General features: G+C 39.0%; 1 protein-coding gene across 1 annotated transcript in view; it reads left to right on the plus strand.

Moving 5' to 3' along the window:
* The window catches only part of DCC (DCC netrin 1 receptor), a 1,287,746-nt gene that overhangs the window by 1,116,814 nt on the left and 149,060 nt on the right, over positions 1-21,872 (plus strand). Inside the window, exons 18-19 of the mRNA XM_069569336.1 lie at positions 6,481-6,619; positions 12,749-12,856. Of these exons, the coding sequence (XP_069425437.1) occupies positions 6,481-6,619; positions 12,749-12,856 (247 nt within the window). The remainder of the gene's footprint in view (positions 1-6,480; positions 6,620-12,748; positions 12,857-21,872) is intronic.

Below are 21,872 nucleotides of genomic sequence, written 5' to 3' on the forward strand. Positions count from 1 at the left end.
TTTGACCCAGGAATCCCACTGCTGGGCATACACACCGAGGAAACCAGAATTGAAAGAGACACATGTACCCCAATGTTCATCGCAGCACTGTTTACAATAATAGCTGGGACATGGACGCAACCTAGATGTCCATTGGCAGACAAATGGGTAGAGAGGTTGTGGTCCATATACACGATAGAATATTACTCAGCTGTAAAACAGAACACACTTGAGTCAGTTCTAATGAGGTGGATGAAACTGGAGCCTATTATACAGAGTGAAGTGAAGTCAGAAAGAGAAATGGCAATACAATATATTAACGCATATATATGGAATTTAGAAAGATGGTAACGATGACCTTATATGCAAGATAGCAAAAGAGACACAGATGTAAAAACAGACTTTTGCACTCTGTGGGAGAAGGCGAGGGTGGGATGACTTAAGAGAACAGCACTGAAACATGTACATTACCATATGTAAAACAGACGACCAGTTCGATGCCTGAAGCAGGGCACCCAAAGCCGCTGCTCTGGGACAACCCAGAGGGATGAGGTGGGGAGGGAAGTGGGAGGGGGGTTCAGGATGCGGGACACATGTGCACCCGTGGCCAGCTCATGTCAATGTGTGGCAAAAACTACCACAACAGTGTGATTATCCTCCAATTAAATAAATAATTCTTTTTTTATATAAAAGGAGACCCATCTTCCAAAGGGAAGTTTTGACCGCTCCAAAGGGAAAGGTCAGAGCTGAGTGTCAGAAGATCACATCAGTGTGAGGAGTGGGTTTCAAATGTGCTTTCACATCCATTCTTCTTCAGGCTGAGACAGAGAGCTCCTCCAAAGATCACCAGCATCAGAGGTGCACGATTCCAGCAGTATGCACATTTCCTGCCCTCGCCTGGACCATGATGGGTGCTTCTGTCATTTACTATGCCGTTGTAATAATGCCTTTCCTTTCTTCTAAACACTTTTTTTCTTTATAAAAAGGACATGTTCATTATTTTTAAATTTAGAAAATATAAAAATGGTCTTGGCTAAGTAAGAAATTGGACCAGTAACTCCAAAATCATTTTGTGATTCTCAGCAGAGAATTTAAAAAGAAAGAAAGAAAGAAAGAATATTGGAGTGGGTAGCCATTTCCTTCTCCAGGGAATCTTCCTGACCCAAGGATCAAACCCAGGTCTCCTGCATTTGCAGGCAGACTCTTTACCATGTCAGCCACAAGCAAAGCCCATTTAGGATGAAGAAGGTAGCTTTAAAAATAAGAGCATAAGCGGGGACGGGAGGGCAGTCAAAAGGAACAAACTTCCAGTTATAAGCACTAGGGATATAATGTACAACATTATAAATATAATTAACACTGCTTGGTGTTATATATGAAAGTTGATAGAATAAATCCTGAGAGTTCTAATCACAAGCAAACTATATTGTTTCTATTTATTTAATTTTGTATCTATAGGAGATGGTGGGTATTCACTAAACTTACTGTTTAGTGGTGACCACTTTCTGATGTATGTAAGTCAAATCATTAAGTTGTACATCTTAACCTTACACAGTGCAGTATGTTGATTATATCTCAATGAAACTAGAAGACAAACAAGGAGCCCAAATGTTACCAAGCAATGGAGGGAGCAGTAGTTTGAGCCCGGCACTCCAGAATCTTCATACGCCGCTGTATCCCTCCTCCGCACCACTTTACTGGGATAGCTTGCAAGGAGAATTTGGGTCTCTTGATACTTTATCCAATGTTCTTTCCACTAAACTGCCATTGTGCTTAATCCAGCCTCAAGCCAGTGTTGATCTGGGGGGGATTAAAATGTCCTTTGGAAATTTCTGACTCTAAAGACCCTGGAGTTAAAGCAAAATCCGCCAATGATTTTGTCAGTCTGCCTCTTTTTTTTCCGGTAGTCATGCTAGTTCTGCTTCTAGTTTCATTCAGCCTTTAAAGGGCGTAAAATTCACATTTCATAGTAAATCAGTTTTTAGTTGAAACCAGTTGAAAAGCAGTTTCCTTTGGTTCAGCCTCCCTGCGAGGTCAGGTACTTGGAGGAACTCTCCAGCCTAGTCCAAGTAGTATCATCAAAATAAGCGTCCTATCCATAATCCAAGGCAACGGCACCCCACTCCAATACTCTGGCCTGGAAAATCCCATGAACAGAGAAGCCTGGTGGGCTGCAGTCAATGGAGTCGCTAAGAGTCAGACACAACTGAGCGACTTCTCTTTCACTTTTCACTTTCATGCATTGGAGAAGGGGGTAGCAACCCACTCTAGTGTTCTTGCCTGGAGAATCCCAGGGGTGGGGGAGCCTGGTGGGCTGCCGTCTATGGGGTCGCACAGAGTCGGACACGACTGAAGTGACTTAGCAGCAGCAGCAGCCATCTTACGGTATCAGATTTAAGACACAGCAGAACCGTAAATAAAGATAACATTATCAGATAAGACAATAAATGAGACATAAGAGAATACTTTTTAAAAAATCTCTTTATATACCGATTACCCAATTCTACGTTTACTTTTAAAGGACTGCTTTAAAAATTGTATGCCCATGGTGCTGTGCTTTGTGGATACATTCATTTCTTTTTTTTTTTTTTTTAATTTTAAAATCTTTAATTCTTACATGCATTCCCAAACATGAACCCCCCTCCCACCTCCCTCCCCATAACATCTTTCTGGGTCATCCCCATGCACCAGCCCCAAGCATGCTGCATCCTGCGTCAGACATAGACTGGCGATTCAATTCACATGATAGTATACATGTTAGAATGGCATTCTCCCAAGTCATCCCACCCTCTCCCTCTCCCTCTGAGTCCAAAAGTCCGTTATACACATCTGTGTCTCTTTCCCTGTCTTGCATACAGGGTCGTCATTGCCATCTTCCTAAATTCCATATATATGTGTTAGTATACTGTATTGGTGTTTTTCTTTCTGGCTTACTTCACTCTGTATAATCGGCTCCAGTTTCATCCATCTCAACAGAACTGATTCAAATGAATTCTTTTTAACGGCTGAGTAATACTCCATTGTGTATATGTACCACAGCTTTCTTATCCATTCATCTGCTGATGGACATCTAGGTTGTTTCCATGTCCTGGCTATTATAAACAGTGCTGCGATGAACATTGGGGTACATGTGTCTCTTTCAATTCTGGTTTCCTCGGTGTGTATGCCCAGCAGTGGGATTGCTGGGTCATAAGGGAGTTCTATTTGCAATTTTTTAAGGAATCTCCACACTGTTCTCCATAGTGGCTGTACTAGTTTGCATTCCCACCAACAGTGTAGGAGGGTTCCCTTTTCTCCACACCCTCTCCAGCATTTATTGCTTGCAGATTTTTGGATCGCAGCCATTCTGACTGGTGTGTAGTGGTACCTCATTGTGGTTTTGATTTGCATTTCTCTAATAATGAGTGATGTTGAGCATCTTTTCATGTGTTTGTTAGCCATCATTTCATAGAATGGCCATGGGTACCTTGCCGATGTGTGAAATGTTCTAAGGGACAATGATCTCTGCAGAATGATTTGAGCTCCAAAATTTCCAAAAGCAGTATTTTTTTTTTTAGTTGAACTGTTAATAGGACAGAATTATTGAGTTTTGCTAAGAATGCCAACAGAAGAGATCCAACCAAAATTCATCCTCTGTAAGGAGAGACTGATTTCACTTATGGGTTGAGGTATGAGAATACAAATAATGTTGTTACTTTTTCTCTCCTCATCACCTTCTTTGACCTAATAAAGTGTTAATAAAGTACTAACATTTCATAACCTTTCTCACACATACACACTCTGTACCCACACCCTGAGAAGACGGGTTAGAGGGGGAGAGTTAGTTAAGTTGGAGAGCAAGGATAAATACAGACCATATCTGGTCAATCCAGAATGGACATACAATAAATTTAAATTTTATAAAGAATAGGAATAGAGTGTTTTGGTTTTGCATTTTGAACTTTTCACACCCACTATCATCTATGCTTCAGCTCACTCCCCACTATAGCTTTATAAGCTGGGCAGAGAATGCGCAGTATAAACAGGGGGAAATACACACAGAGAGGCAAATGACCACGGCTTACAAGCTGGCTTTGCTGTGTCCTGTCCTGTCACTTAATTTGTTGAATCTCATTTTTCTCATCTATGTGATTGGGGTGTTGACACCTACTATAAAAAGAATAAGTAAGATTCTTTACAGCTGTGTATGTATGTAGAGATCTTTATGGGTAGGTTGTACAACTTAACAAAATTCCCCATCAAACTAGAGCCTCAGATGACCTGATGGCATTATCCAGACCACTCCCCACAGGAATACTTTCTACTTCAGTTAGTCCCACATCAGGCCAGACATTCATATTTTGATTGCCCAAAACTTTATATTGACCTTCCTTATCAAATAGAGAATTTTTTATATAATTTATTTTCTACTAAAGTGATTGCTCATTAGATATTTTACATAAAATTCCTTTCAAAATGCATTCACTGACTACTGATTAGAGCATGGGTATTACAGGAGATATGGAGTTATGCGAGATTCAGTATCAGTCCTCAAAATTCTTACAGCTCCATGGAGAATTTGTCATGCACATAAAATCCCATATATATACATATGTGTATGTATGTGTATAGGTATATGTACTGTATATGACATATACAGTACCTATATTTCACACTAGACAATGCATGAAATATTGTAGCTAACATTTATTTAGTACTTACTCTGAGCCAGATAACATGTTTTACTTTCACACTTTAATTAGTACTGTAAGGTTAGTGCTACGGTTATTTCTGTGTTATAAATGAGGAAACCGAGGCTCAGAGAGGTAGTACCTATATATTCTGTGCTCTGTCTCTCTCATGGACACACACACACACACACACACACACACACGCACACACACACACAGCCATGACTTCCCAGAGTACTTCCAGGCTAATGATTTATGATGAGCAGTAACCTTCCATAAAGTTCCTGAGAAAATTCAATGAATTCATGCACTTAAATGATGCAGCTGTGTCATTTAGGAATGCAAGCAAGGACAATAGTGCTTGGTTATCTCCCAAATGCCAGTCGTGTCTATGTTCAAAGAGACAAGTTTTATTGAAGTGTGTCCTCCCTCCTAGCCAAACTCCCCAGCCTTCTACTTCTAAGACTTAGTGGCATCATGACAGGGAAGGAGGGCAAGATTGGAAGTTATATATCAATACGTCAGATAGTAGCTGCCCGTTTCATGTTTTTTTTGATGGGGTTCCATCTTTCTGAATCTATAAAGTATTTTTACATTTATTTAGGGCTCACATTTTTACTTTTTTTTTTAAGAGGAGCTTCTGATAAATGTTTATGAGGTCATCACTTTAATAGGATGGATGGGCACATCATCGAAATGTTATTAGTACAGTTAAATATTTATTTGGTTTTATAATGAAATGGAGGATTTTCATAGCTATAGTCTAAGAAGGATTCATAGTGAAATGAGAAAGATATACTGGAGTAGCTAGGGAGGAGATAGGCATGACATAGGTGGAAACAAAATGTTTTCCTTGATTGTTCTAGATGTAGAAATACAACAAATGTAATAAACTTAAAAGCAAATGTTTAACCTTGGAAGAAGATCAAGGACTAAATGGCAATCATAAATTGAAATGTGTAAGAGGCATAAGTAGTTTTAAATTTGCCTCATCATATGGAAAATACACATTAACCTGGGAGATTAACCTGTTTCATTATTATAACTTTGATCTATTGACTAAGTAATAGAGACAGATAATTTACTTTCTATTAAAATATCCTTAACCTGTTGTTTAAAAGACAAATAATGTATTCAGAAGATGAAAAATATTAACAGTTACGTAGTCATTTAAATTTTATCAAATATATTGTTCTCTTCCTGATTAACTGCTCCCGTGACCGTACTTCCGTCTGTGTTTAATATGATCTGTTCATAAAGAAAGAAGAACGCATGACACAATGTTGCTGCTGTCCATTTTCTTTATAATGGCAATCTAGATCCTACATCCATAAAAGTCTGTATCATAAGCCTTGTTTTAAAAAAATAATAAGCATTAGATTTCTAAAAAGTCATTTTATTATCTATAGAAAATAATCATAATAATTTATGTGAAATATATAAAACATGAAAGCCTCTGAAAAAAAAGTTTTCAATTATTAGAAATAAATTGAAGTTCAAATCAGTGCAGATAACCTTACAAATGGAACTGACAGAAGGAAGTGGAATTGGTCCTGTCTCTGTGGTTATTGCCTCACTTGGGAAAATTTATCAGCTATGTGCCCCTTTGAACAACATAACACCTGATTTTATCGATTATGTTTTAGATGTACAATCAGCCGGTGTGAACTGGGACAGAAAGGAAATAAAGTCAGTGCTTTGTCCTGGGTCTTCTGCTGTTTGGAAATAAATTCCTTTTTTGTTGCTTTGGATAGTCTTCCTTTGTGTCTTGATTTACCAAGTTGATAGAGTTCATTTTTTTTATCTCTTTTCTTATTTCCCACTTGTGTAGTCAGAAGACACAACGTCTCTGAGTTACACAGCAACGGGCCTCAAACCAAACACAATGTATGAGTTCTCAGTCATGGTCACGAAAAACAGAAGGTCCAGCACCTGGAGCATGACTGCACACGCCACCACATATGAGGCAGGTATGTAAAGAAATGTTTCCACTACATATTTGCCGCTGGTATTTTCCAGGTTCCGAGGAATCTGGAACATGTGGGTGCTATGATATCTAAATTACAATTAATCATGCATAAAATCATTCATAGTACTTTTATATCAAATACTATTCTTCCAGCTCTAAATAAGAAAATGAGTCCCCAGTGGAATAACTAATCTGGTTTTAATTTATACATTAATTGTGGATTTCTGAATATAAATCTGCTGTTCAATACACTGAAGTAAAGGCATTTTGCTCTCTGTCCAATGCATGTGTGTCTTTGATCAACAGACATTGTAGATGTTTACTTTTTTGGAAAAAAAATTAGATGCAAAATGAAGAATCGCATTACAGCTGTAGGCTTGTGGATGCTTACCTCATGGGCTTCCCTGGTGGCTCAGACAGTAAAAGAATCTGCCTGTAATGCAGGAGATGCCTGGGTCAGGAAGATCCCCTGGAGAAGGGAATGGCTACACATTCCAGTATTCTTGCCTGGAGAATTCCATGGACAGAGGAGCCTGGTGGGCTACAGTCCATGAGGCTGCAAAGAATCGACATGACTGAGCAACTAACACACATCACACACACACACACACACACACACACACACACACTTGGCTGGGAAGAAATTTCTAGGGAGTCATGTTCACTGTTTGGAAATAAGGTAACGCAATGGAAAACTTTCACGCATTTTGCAATAGTTCAAATCAAGAGTGAATGCAATTCACTGTAAATTTTTCCAGTCACATTTGCTATGGGTCATAAATGTTGAGTTTATAACCTTAGCAGACATGCAGCGCACTTCGCATTTATAGTTCACAGAGATCCAACATCTGAAGGAAATACGGTTTAACATACTTTTTAATAGCTTTCATGGTATTTCATCATATTTGGGGATAAACTATACCACACATTTCCAAATTCTAAAACGTATGGCAGTAAAACTTTTATCTGAATTTCTTTTTGCTTTTGAATTTGTCCCATAGCATGGCAGCTCTAATTTTAATTTCAAATTACTACCTTAACTCCGAGTTCACTAGGAATATTTTTATAATTCTGAGGGCACTTCTTTCTGTAAGAAGTTTTTTCTAGTCGTTTACTTTCAGCACTTTCTTCTTCTGTTTTACGTGTTTACATATATAAAATCATTCTAAACTATGCCCAGGATGCCAGTGTTCTTAGCTTCTTAGGGAAAGTTATACATTATGGGACTAATAAAAGTCATGCTGTTTCTTTTAAACTAAAAGGAGATGAAAGGAGTTAAATGTAAACCAGTAAGGTATTTGGTCCTCCCTGGCTGAAAGAAAAGGAGTAGTAATTTCCTTATTCATTTTTCCCCATCATAAACATAAACACACAACATCTGACTTGATAAATGAACCCTATATTTCTCCTGAACTGCCTAGCCTTGTAAGGACATCAGTGTTGAGACCCATAGCTGACAGAAAGATATTAACTTTTAGAGATGTGACTGGTAGAAAGGGTGATTGTCCAAACAGATAATGATCTGGACAAAGGTGTAAATAGCCTATGGATAAGATTCGTGGAGGATGATGAGAAGCGAGAAGTAATTTGCAAGTGTCTGCACATTTTAAAACCGTGAGAAGAAAATGAAGCGAATGAAATAACTCTGGAGTTTGCTTCTAATTCTGTAATAATGCAAAGACTCTATGGGGCCACATATGATGCACTTGTGCTAAAATTGCTCATAATAAGGATAATGGCAGCTGACAAATTCTTGAAATGAAACATACATTCTGTCCCGGTGTTAAATCTTTAATTCCACTCTAGTTAATTTAGGTAGACTCCACGTGTTCTCCTTTCTTCCATCAGCATTCAGTTTCCCAGAAGAGAGAATCACACAGCTACAGAGAGTGAGATGGAAGCCAGGAAATTCCTATTTGATGTTGCTCCCAGCTCACATGACAGAGAGGAGACCTTGTCCCCCAAAGGAAAAAGCCACGTGTTTCTCTAAATGAAGGAGAAGAGGGTAGCATCTGAGCAGTGCAAACACAAATGCCCAAGATGTTGGTGTGTGTTAATGTTGATGATGGGGAAAAATGAATGAGGACATTACTTCTGCTTCTTTTTAAGTGGTTAAGAATCCACCTTACAATGCAGGGGGTGGCTGTTCCATTACTGGTCAGGAACTAAGATCCTCCATGCCAGGAGCAACTAAGCCCCCCAACTACTGAGCCTGCTGCCCCCCACCCCCTGCAGAGAGTTCCTGCACCACAACGAAAGATCCCACGTGACGCAGTGAAGATCCTGCCAGCCGCAACTAAAACCCAGTGCAGCCAAATAAACTTAAATACATTTCTTAGCTTTAAATAAGTATGAGGGAACAGTGTGCAGGTCATATGATAATCCTAAACATCTAAGGCATTGATTCTAATACCAGAATCTAGTCACGTGGCTTGAGGAAAAAGAAAACTTTTCTCAGCACCTGAAATAGATTAGTCGTTATTTTTTTTTTGTTTTTTAATAACCAGCTCTTCAGTGTATTATTTTGCTAGTTTAAGCTGGAGTCATTTTATATTTTTTGAATATCAACCTAGATTCAGTGAAGCAATCTAATCATCACCATTTGTTTTCTAAATAAGCATTAATTTTAATTTTAACGCAGTTAAGAAAAAACAGGTTCGTTAGAAAAACAAGTGTTTTAATTAATTCCAAAATTGGAGAATGTCTTATGATATTTTGGTTTCAGTTAGTTCAATTGCTCAATCATGTTTGACTCTTAGTGATCCCATGGACTGCATCATGCCAGGCTTCCCTGTCCATCACCAACTCCCAGAGCTTGCTCGAACTCATGTCCATCAAGTCGGTGATGCCATTCAACCGTCTAATCTTCTGTCATCCCCTTCTCCTCCTGCCTTCAATCTTTCCCATCATCAGATGGTGATTGTAGCCACAAAATTAAAACACACTTGCTCCCTGGAAGAAAATCTGTGACAAACCTAGACAGCATATTAAAAAGCAGAGACATTAGTTTGCTGACGAAGGTCTGTCTAGTCAAAGCTATGGTTTTTCCTGTTGTCGCATACAAATGTGAGAGTTGGACCATAAAGCTGAGCACTGAAGAATTGAGGCTTTTGAACTGTGGTGTTGGAGAAGACTCTTGAGAGTCCATTGAGCAGCAAGGAGATCAAACCAGTCAATCCTAAAGGAAACCAGTCCTGAATATTCGTTAGAAGGACTGATGCTGAAGCTGAAGGTCTAATACTTTGGTCACATGTTTGGTATAATACTCTAATTTTTGGTTATCTATTACCTTCCTGGGCTTCCCTGTAGTTCAGCAATAAAGAATCTGCCTGCCAATGCAGGAGACATGAGTTTGATCCCTAGGTCAGGAAGACCCTCCTGGAGAAGGAAATGGCAACTGTCTCTAATATTCTTGCCTGGGAAATCCCATGGACAAAGGAGCCTGGTGGACTATAGACCATGCAGTTGCAAAACAGTTGGATACAACTGATCAAGTAAACCACAAATTACCTTTCTATCTGTGGCTCAGAAAATATCTTGAATGATCTCTTTATGTGACTAACCCTTCCCTAAGGTAGCCTTGCCTATTCAGTGTTTCACTATTACAAATCTTTTTTTTTTTCTTTTGCAAGAATGTTCTTTCTATTTCTTTCCATTAAAAGATATATATCAAACTTCCCCTGTGGCTCAGCTGTTAAAGACCACCTGCAATGCAGGAGACCCTGGTTTGAATCTTGGGTCAGGAAGATCCTCTGGAGAAGGGAAAGGCTACCCACTCCAGTATTTGGGCCTGGAGAATTCCATGAAGTGTATAGTCCATGGGGTCGGAAAGAGTCGGACACCTCTGAGCGACTTTCACTTCACTTTTACTCAAAGATCTTCTCTTCCTTGTGCTTCTTTCTTTTCCTCTTTCTTTTTCCAAAAAGAAAAAAAAAACTTTAAGTATAGTGAGTACTTTGTCAGGATATTACTGTTAGTAACTCTAGTTACTTTAACTCTAGTTAATTTAGAATCTTAGTGGCTTTGAGTGGAGAAGGAAATGGCAACCCATTCTTGCCTGGAGAATCCCATGGATGGAGGAGCCTGGGCTACAGTCCACAGGGTCGCAAAGAGTTGGACACAACTGAGCGACTTAACTAACTAACTAGTGGCTTTGAGAATCGGGGTATTGGAAATAAAATGGTACAGTAGATGGGAATGTTGGGTGTCCCTCTGTCTGGAATTCTTTTAGTAAGAGAGGCTGGAAATAGAGTGTCAGTAATGCTCAGATTCTATACTATACAGTCAATAGAAACACCGAAGAGAATTGCAAGTGTGGAGAGGCATTCAGACTTAGGACCAATTCGTAATACACAGCAGGTGAATGTAATACGCAAGCATTCCTGTGCGGAGATCAGGAAATTGCTCTGAACCCCAGTGTGGAAGTTAAGTACGTTCCTAAACTGCCTACGTCACATCCAGGGTAACTGAAAAAGACTATGGACAGTAGACTGGGGCACTGCAAGTTACCTGGAAGGAAACGGAACTGTGTTTCAAAGCATAACCAGTGAGAAAGCAGGTCAAAGGGAGTCTGAAAGATGCTGGCTGAGGTTGGCCAGTTTGCTGTTGCCTTTGAAGTGTATTTAAACTTCTGATGAGCAACATACAGGGGAAGGAAAGTCTTTTTATCCTTCCAGGCTTTTGGCTGAGAGTCCCTGTAATGAGACAGATGAACAGGAGGAAAACAAACAGATGTCTGATAATAAATATAGATGAGTGTACATGGAAGAGACCCAAGAAAACAGTAATCCCCTCAAATGGCCACCATCTTCAATACCATCTCCAGCTAAAGACAAAGATGCTGGGAGGTTAGGGAGCCAGTAACGGGAATTTTTCAGACAAATCGCAATAAACAAGGGTGTGGTCATACACATTGAAATGTCTGTCTCCTCGTCATTCTCCTCCAAAAGGGAAATGAAATGTTAGTCGCTCAGTCATGTCCAACTCTTTCTGATGCCATGGACTGTAGCCCCCGGGCTCTTCTGTCAGTGGAGTTCTCTAGGCAAGAATACTAGAGTGGGTTGCCATGCTCTTCTCCAGGGGATCTTCCTGACCCAGTGATTGAACCTGGGTCTCTCACATTGCAGACAGATTCTTTATCGTCTGAGCACCGGGGAAGCCCATGGCACATAAAGGGGGATACCTTATAAAACATAAATTTCTCTTTTATGAGAAGGCAACTTCTACTTGGTTTTCAGAACTTTTCTTCTGTCTGCTTTTTAAAAAAATAATCAACTTAAGATCATTCTTATGCCAAAGAGACAAAATATTTGGGGCTGGCGATTTCTGCTCCCCTCAAACAATATTGGGAAGAGTAGCTCTAAGCAAGACAGGGTTTCTTGACATCTTTACTTCCTTCCAGTTTGATCCTTCTACCAAGGCAGGAGATGCAAGAGAGGCAGGGCCGATCCCTGGGAAAGGAAGATCTCCTGAAGAAGGGAATGGCAACCCACTCCAGTATTCTTGCCTGGGAAATCCCATGGACAAAGGAGTCCGGTGGGCTATAGTCCACGGGGTCGCCAAGAGTCAGACATGATTAAGTGACTGAGCACACACATGCCAGTTGATACTAAGACCCTCATAGATTCCTTGTCTCCTCTATTTTCACATATTTCTTTTCCTTCTTGTTGGGAAATAACCAGATGTTACCTAAGCAAAATGTTGTGACCTGCATTTAAATTCATTTTTTAAGGAAAAAATAGCGTTAGGTGAACTTTCACTTACAAATCCTGCAGTCGTAACAGAATGTTTGTTTCTCGGAGACATGTAGCCATTGATCTTGCTAACTTTTATAATGGTTCTTGAATTTTAGTGAATCGCTCACTTGAAAATGCCAATTATACTTTTCTCTATAGTCATACATATTCCGTTTTCCTCTCTGTAGTCTCACCTTTGAAAGGCAGTTAACTTCCTGGAAAAATATTAATTCCTATGTCTTTGCTTAATTCGGATACTTAAATCATCCATGGTAAAATAAGCATGATATATGGCATGATAGATCCTGCGTGTCAGCATCGTGATTAGAAGCCCCATAAATGTCTGTTTTCTTTCACATCCAATGACAAGACCATGTTTCTGTTTCACCTCACAGCCCCGACCTCTGCTCCAAAGGATTTGACAGTCATTACTCGAGAAGGGAAGCCTCGCACTGTCATCGTGAGCTGGCAGCCTCCTTTGGAAGCCAATGGGAAAATTACTGGTAGGCATCTCAGCTTTATTTCCTGTGCTGCTCCGCGTGGCCTGCCGTGGCTTACCTCCCGCACGCCGCTCAAACCTCTTATGTATTAGGTTTCTGTCCCAGCATCTCAGTTGACTCCTGACCCTCTCTGATTGTCTCCTCTTACCGCTGCTGACCTTGAAATTCTTCTAACGGAGCCTACAAATACACACCCCAGCACATTTCCTTTGTGTTGCTTCCTGAAAGATGTGTATTCCAATTAGAGTAGACCTTCTCTGTTTCATTCTGTGTGGTGTTAGGATAACCTCTTAATGGAACTCCTTTGAGCCTAAATGACTAAAAAGAAGCCAGTTGTTGGGCAATTATAAAATACAAAAGACACTTAATGGCCGTGTATTTTCCTAGGAAACATAGGAAGGAGACTTGTCTGAGGGTTTTTAGTTTCTCACTTAGCTCTTAGCTTCTTACTTAAATCATAAGGTTCAGAAAACATTTGGTATTGATGGATGGAAATTGAACTTAATGAATATTTCACAGTGACAGATTTTATTTTGCCAAATATTACGGATAACATCGATGCCTAATTAAAGCATCCATTAGAAGCCTGTAATGTTAATTTAGTATGAAAAATATAATGGAGTTCTATTAGAGATTTTGCATTTAAATGATCACTTTAGGCTTTTAATAGATGTCTCCATAGCATATAATTATTATGAAAAATATTGTATAACTAAAAATGTGCACATTATAGTCTAATTAACTTGAACCATTGGGTTAGGCACATGTAAGAGTCACTCCTGTTTCTGCATTTTTGCATACCAAGAGTGGATAGCATTAGTATACATTAACAAAGGAATTCAGCCATTCTCTGGTACAGAGATAAGCATGGGAATTACAGTTCAGACAGCACACGCACTTGATGTGAGTTACTTTTTGAATTTTACAAAATGAAAAGGTAATGTGAAAATTCCAAATGTGGTTTAAATTTAAGCTGAAGACTTTTTTTCTCCAAGAAATTGCTCTTCCTACAATAGCAAACAGAATTTTAATTTGAGCTGACAAATATGGAAAAAAAAGAGGGACATACAATCTCCCCAGAATCTGATATACTCAGTTTTCACTGTGCCAGACCTTCTAAAACTGAGGCTGGCTCATTCTAATTTTGTTTTTCTCCACTCAGTGTTATGACCTCTTTCCATTGGTTCTATTTCAGTACTTTTGGAGATTCTGATTTGTTTACATGATGACTTCCATTATGTTATTAACAGTTGTTTATAAGCATATGGTAAATCAACAGATAATAAGTTTAAGAAGAAAACCATCCAGAGTAGGAATTTCTGAATAAAAATAAGTTCTAACAGAAAAAAATATACTTTGGGGTAAAGGATAAAACAAGTCATATATTACCCAGTTCTTCACTTTATTTAAATAAATCTCACCAAATGGTCTATGCGAAAAATAGAATGTGTTTTCAACTCTGAAAAAAAAAGCTTAATTTTGCTTTTCAGTTGGAACAAAAAATGGAAGTCGGCCCCTAATTAAGAAATGTAAATTAATCTGAGTGATAAAATTTTGTATGCTAATGTCACAGTGCATGTATAAGAAACTGTGTTCACATATTTTATTTAGAATTGTATGTTCAGTAATTCTCATTACTAAAAATCTATTCTTTCACAATTGCATAGTTTAAGTATGAAAAGAACTAATTTTCCCCTTTAAAGAATGGTTTATATGTTAAAGTCAGTTTATAATTATCATTCTAAGCTATTTTGACTCAATTCAACAGGGAGCAAACACTAAGAACCCTTAATACAACTTTAAACAACACTTAAAACAACTTCCGTTCCATGCCTATTTTGATACTTTCATTCAAATCAATTCCAAAAAATAGTATGATAAAATATTTAAAGCACCAGCTCTTTAGACTGAGGCCCAGATTTTCTGCACTCAGTTTCTTGTGAAAGTCCAAAGGAAGACATGAGTTCTCTTCCAGTGTGTCGGGGCACATGTTTACCTGTGTGGAGGAATATACTCCTGTCCTGCTTCCATATTTCTTTGTTTTCCTAAATCCCTCCATGCCCACAGTAGAACAGGATCATTAAGAACCCAGCCTTCTGATGGAGATGCCTGAGCAAGTTATTTCATCTCCCCGCATCTCCCTTTAGGACTCCTTCATGGAATTGTTATAATAAAGGACTGAGAACAGTCCCTGATACCCTGTGAGCATTGAAATAATTTAGTGATTATTCTTCCCAGTTGGAATTCATTCTAGAGCAGGTGTTCATCAACGTGCTCTGCTCAGAAGCCAGACCATCAACTTGTAAGTGTACGAGATGATGAACGTGTGTGTGGGTGTGCACACGCATGCACTCAGTTGCGTCTGACTCGGTGACCCCATGGACAGCAGCCTGACAGGTTCCTCGATCCGTGGGGTTTTTCAGCAAGGATAGTGGAGTGGGTTGTCATTTCCTCCTCCAGGGGATCTTCCCAACCCAGGGATCAAACCTATGTCTCCTGTGTCTCCTGCATTGCAGGCAGCTTCTTTACCACTGAGCCATATAGATATGTGTATATATGTGTACATAGATTTATATTTCAAAAAGGTGAAACAAAAAATGTTGACAAGGGAGATCCAGATTATTCCAGTGCCTCAGTTCCTTGATCATAAGCTGGCAGCTTGGGAATTTAGACTGATATTTTCAGAAGAAAATGGTTCCAAATGAATTAAACATTTAGTATAAGCTTGTCATTTTCCTCAGCACTTTTATATTATAAGTAGTCATATGTTCCCTATTCTTCTGTTTTGAAATAAAGAGTCAAGGGCCTTCTGGGGTAAATAATTCTCCTAAAGTCAAATAACCAAGAAATAGCAGAGCTAGGATATAAAACTCAGGTTCCTACTCATAACTATTACACTAAGCTTTGTTCTTCTTACTAGTACTGGCCCAGATCAGTGACAGTCAACTGATTTATGACTTAATTTGTCTGAGGCCGGATTGAGCATAGAACCTTTTTAAAACTCCCTGAGTGATTTTAATATATAATTAGAATTGTGAAACATTGATCTAAATAAATGCAGCATCCAACATTAAGATCAAACACCAATATAGATAGAAGAGAGCTTCAGAGGTTCTTTCCTTATCAATACCATCTAATTACTAAGGTTACACCGTCTTTTTCTGTGTATTTTGACACTCTAGTCCCATTCCTTTCCTTGAAATTCTCTTCTCACTTGACTTTTGTAAAACTGCCTAACCACTTTTCTTCCCAATTCCAGGCTGTAATTTCTCAGTCCCCTCGTCATCCTTTTTTTCCACCTGTTCCAAAAGTGCTATTTCCCAGAACACAGATCTTTTCTTTCTTTTTGTTGTTACTTTCTCTGAAAAAAGTTATCCACGCTATAGCCAGGACTTCAGTGAACTTGCAGTTAATGTCTCTGAAATCTGTATCTCCATCCAAGGAGTTCTAAATATACACATCCCATCTCATACTGTACATTTGCACTTCTCTGTCTTACTGGAAACTGGTTCTGCTCCCCAAGCCCTCTTTCCGCTGTTCTTCTCTTTTTAGTCTAACACCCACCACAAACAGCCAAGTGGTGCACTATTATATTCTGGAATAGGTTGTTAGCTCATTGACATTGTGAACTGAGCTGGATGCTCACACTGGAATCACATGTGTCTATTATTCTTACTTACATCTTTTCAGAAGCTTCCACCATTCACCCAACTGCAGAAAGTGGCAAGTTAGTCTCATCTTGACTTCTTCCTGTCCATCCCCTTTCCATATTATCATGTGAGAAAATCTAAATGCTTATAGTACAAGGCTGAAAGCTCTAGGAGAACAGAGTTCAGATTTTGTTTAATTCTTTCTCCCCAGTAACAATCTTTGACACTCAATAGGTAATTAATAAACATCTGTTGAGTGGAACGATCATCAAATTGATATTCAATATATTGTTTGATTTGACTCTGTAGTGCCAGCTTCCAAACAAGGTATTTATTAAGCCTTCTTAATATAAATAAATAAAAGCTTTAGCATTTACTAAATAGTTACTGTTTCCTGTGGTCATGTATGAATGTGAGAGTTGGACTGTGAAGAAGGCTGAGCGCTGAAGAATTGATGCTTTTGAACTGTGGTGTTGGAGAAAACTCTTGAGAGTCCCTTGGACTGCAAGGAGATCCAACCAGTCCATTCTGAAGGAGATCAGCCCTGGGATTTCTTTGGAAGGACTGATGCTAAAGCTGAAACTCCAGTACTTTGGCCACCTCATGCGAAGAGTTGACTGATTGGAAAAGACTCTGATGCTGGGAGGGATTGAGGGCAGGAGGAGATGGGGACGACAGAGGATGAGATGGCTGGATGGCATCAGGGACTCGATGGATGTGAGTCTGAGTGAACTCTGGGAGTTGGTGATGGACAGGGAGGCCTGGCGTGCTGCGATTCATGGGGTCGCAAAGAGTCGGACACGACTGAGTGACTGAACTGAACTGAAAGATAATTTAATAGAAATACCCGTATATTTTAAGTGTTTAAAGTGCATTGTCTCACAGCAACTTGTTTTCTCATAAGTTAATTAAGGCATAACTTGGATAAAACAAGTTGCTCAAGGTTGTAACAAAGCTAGTTAATATTAGCAGTATTACTTGAGGTCAAGCCTCCCTGAATCCATAACCCATAATTTTTGACCACAAAAAAATAGAAAATTGGTCCTCATTTTTAATATATCTACCTCTGTGTACATATATTTATTAGAATCAGTTCTTTAAAGATGAGAAGCCCCCTTTGGGCTGAGCTCCTTGCTGGGAGGGGCCAATTCTATATGGTTTTCCCGGTTCTTATCAGCCTTCCTGATCCGTAGAAAGAGATCAGCCATGAGTGGAAGTATGGAAAAGGACAGAAGAGAGATGAGAGGTGGAGGTGAATACTTTCTGACACTTTGCTTCTGGAATGACAACTACCTATTCATATACGTGCATGTGAGCTAAGTCGCTTCAGTTGTGTCCAGCTCTTTGCGCCCTAGGCACTGTAGCCCACCAGGCTCCTCTGTCCGTGGGATTCTCTACACAAAAATACTGGAGTGGGTTGCCATGCCCTCCTCCAGGGGATCTTCCTGACCCAGGGATCGAATCCATATCTCTTATGTCCCCTGCATTCGCAGGCTTTTTTTTTTTTTTTAACCACTAGCACCATCTGGGAAGCCCAGCTATTTGTATAAGTAGAGTCAAAATGAAGGATGCATAATGCTATGTTTTATATGTATTTAGACAAATGGTATTTCCATGGGAGAATGCCCAGGTAAATTAATAAACCCAAATGGTTTTGCAACCTGTGGTAGAATATAATACTCTTTCAGTCAGTGTGGTGGATAAGAGATAAAAATGAAGCAGAAAAAATATAAAATTAGACAGAGAGGAATGAACATATGGATACAGAAAGGTAGCGACAAACCTATGAATGCATCCCAGCCTGTGTGGCTATGTGGAAATCTCCAAGGTGAGACTTCAGTAGCGGACTTAATAGCCTCGAAACATATTAAACTCATTCACCAAATGAAGTTCTCTGGTTTCTCTAAGGCTAGATTTTAGAGTTCCGAGTAATGTAGTCTGTTTATGTTCTCCATCTCAGTGTTCAAATTTATAACCAATGATGGTTCCTTTTATTTTAATAAGTTTAAGAAAATTGCTTAAATACAAATTGGGGTCAGAACCTGATGTAGCACTTTTAGCTTTACTTATGTGATGCCAGAACTGTCATTTTTTTTTAACATTTTATTTATTATTGTTATTATTTTGGCCACACCGTGTGGTATGTGGGATCTTAGTTCCCCAACCAGGGATCTAACCCACACCCCCTGCAGTGGGAGCGTGATGCCTTAACCACTGGACTGGGAAGTCCAGGGAAGTCTTGGAACTGTCATTTTAAAATGCTTCAGTGAATACTCTTCACATAGAAAAACAATGAAGGCAAGTATTATATTCTTAATGGAGAAAATCAGGAATAATTGTAGCCGACATGGGATGGGAGCACAGTCATCCAGACTTTCAAGTTTGTCGTGCTCTTACGAGAGCCCATGAAAACTTGAACAATTTCATTAAATGTCATAAATTTAAAATTTAAATACTTACAGGCTAAGGGGATTTATTCAATAAGTGAGTTTCCCTACCTATTATCCAGAGACTATTTTATTAGTTTTTTTGAAGAATTTGAAGTAATATAAGACATGGCTCCTAAACTAAGGGAATGTTTTTATTCTTTTGAAGAGATAAGATATGCACGTAATAAGAGCTAGAAAAGTATTATTAGTGCCAGGCCCTTCTTTTCAATAGATGTGGTTTCTTTGGGCGCAAAAATGGAGACTCCTCTGGCTTGAAGAGTAGCAGGAGATTTTATTGATGTTGACCACAGGGGCTGAGTTCTCAGTGAATGGACACCTATGAATTAGAAACAACTCCTTTATCCAATGGTATTTTACAATCCATTTTGAATTGCAGTCTTCCAATTTTAATACCATCCAGAGGGAGGAGTCATATAACCTTTATAAATTTTGCAGACTTTTTTTTTTGTTAGGTCCTTTATCTTTCCCTGAGCTTTCCACATCTTAGACATTCATATTTGTAGCATCAACATCTCAACAAATATATTACAAAAATTACTGAATTAACACAATTAACTAAAGCAGTGATTCCTGACTATACTGGAAGACAGAAGTCACTGGGGTGCAGATTCCTGGGGTTACCAGAAATCTATTACACTTGTCACTGCAGTGTGATAACATCACCACAAATTTAGCAGCTTAAAAGCACACACACTTGCGATCTCACTATTTCTGTCAGTCAGGAATCCAATCTCAATTTAGCCGGGTAATCGGCTTTAAGGCCTCTTACAAAGTGGTAATCAAGGAGTTGGCTTCAGCTGATGTCTCACTTGAGGCTTACCTGGGGAAAAACTGGCATCTAAGCTTAAGTAGATGTTGGCAAGACTCAGTTGCTCACTGGCTGTTGATCAGTTGCAGACTCAGTTCCTTGACACGTGGTCTTCTCCATCTGGCAACCTATTTCATCAAAGCCAACAAGGGAGTCTGCTAGCAAGACAGAAGTTACAACTCATGCAACATCATCATGGAAGCAACAGTCCATCACATTTGCTTTATTCTCTTGGTTAAAAGCAAGCCTTAGGTCCTGTCTAAACTCAGCGAGAAAGGACTGCACAAAGATAAAAATAACTGCCAGGAGGCAGGCATAATTGGGGGTTATCAAAGACTTGTCTGCGGTCTCTCCAGTCAAAATGCCCTCAGCCCAGGAGAGGCTCAGTGGGACAAATTAAGAGAACAGCATTGACATAATGTGCTACCATGTGTAAATAGCTAGTGGGAACCTGATGTGTATGTAACACAGAGGGGGCTCAGCTTGGTGCTCTGTGATGACCTGGAGGAGTGGGAGGGAGGCTCGGGAGCGAAGGGATCTCTGTTTACATATGACTGATTTATATTGTTACACAGCAGAAACTAACACAGCATTGTTAGTTTTAATTTTAATTTTAAATTAAAATTTTTTTAAAACCAAAATACCCTTTCTTGAGCTCTGTGGTTTGTAACTTATACCAAGTCCCCAGGTAATTCTTATGATGAGGCAGATTTGAGAAACAACAAAGTCAAAAAAAGTGGAAGCCAAATTAAAATAGATGCAAGGTTTCAGCATTGACAAGAATTTAAGAGAAATGGACTTCCAGAAGAGGTAGTTTGTGGCATTGCTTAATCCTGAAGGATCACAAGGAAGAAGTATCCAGTTCACCGTCTAGAACACATCCCCTAAACTGAGATATAATTCTGTAAATTACTATAGGATTAAGTGAAAATGATGCAAAATCATATAAGTATTCTTCTATGTACTGGAATAGATTACAGAGTTCACAGAAAGGAGAGTTCACTATAGAGGAAGGGTTCATATGTTAGATGTAGCTGAAACTGGACCTTGATGGATGGGTAGAAATTGGATGAAGAAAGAAAGGAAAGGTGAAGTGGTGTGAAGAAGAAGAGGGAAGTAGGAGTGAGCACAGCATGGAAATCAGTCTTCCTGGAGTAAGGGTTGTGCTGAGATGTAAGAAGTGTGCGTGCTTGTTTTGGCAGGGAAGTGAATCTGAGTAAGAGAACCTTCTGACATGACCTCTGAAAGAACTATGTATGAAGGTCCCCGGTCAAATTGGGGCAAGTGGGACTGAAAAGGAAGGACTAGGGGAATCAAAAGAGGATAGCTATTTATTTTTTTTTTTAGAGCTTTCTTTTTTATCATAGTATAACTGCTTTACATTGTTGTGTTAGTTTCAGATGTACAACAGAGTGGATCATTTATATGCATATATATATCCTCTCCCTCTTGAGCCTCCCTCCAACCTCCCCCATCCCACCTCTCTAGGTCATCACAGACCACCAAGCTGACCTCCCTCTGCTATGGAGACAATTGGTTTTAAAAGTGTTACTTGCAAAGAAATGTATTCCATCCATAAGCTCAGACCTAGAGATAAAGTTGATGGCCTATCTAATGCAGATACCATTGCAGAATTTTAACAGAGATAGGGGCTGCACATTCATGTAGCAAAGGCACCTGCAATGAGTTGTTTTATAGTTTATATTGCACTAGTATCTGATATATATTATAATATAAAGTGATGAATTAGTGCTTTAAAATAAAAGCTACCTTAAATATTAGCCAAATAAAATGTTACAGTATAAATAGTTTACAAGGATAACTAGATCTGTTTGGGTGCATATTAGATTACCACCATTGAGAACACTACTGTTATTCAAGTAAGATATCCCTTAACACAGAGGATGAATGATACTATCAAATGATGAATTTATTAATGTTTGAAATATTAACTAGATAACCTACAGTAATCCAAAAATACTTCTTCTTTCCGTTTGTTTATTTTTGCTTAGGTGGGATGGGCTAGGGGAAAGAGTATTGGATTTTTAGTATGGTGATAGAGGATTTATCCTAGCCCTTTATCAGTTAGCTTGAGTTCTTCTCAGCTTTAT

This window comes from Ovis canadensis, chromosome 23 (assembly GCF_042477335.2).
Source record: "Ovis canadensis isolate MfBH-ARS-UI-01 breed Bighorn chromosome 23, ARS-UI_OviCan_v2, whole genome shotgun sequence".
NCBI classification, from domain to species: Eukaryota; Metazoa; Chordata; class Mammalia; order Artiodactyla; family Bovidae; genus Ovis; species Ovis canadensis.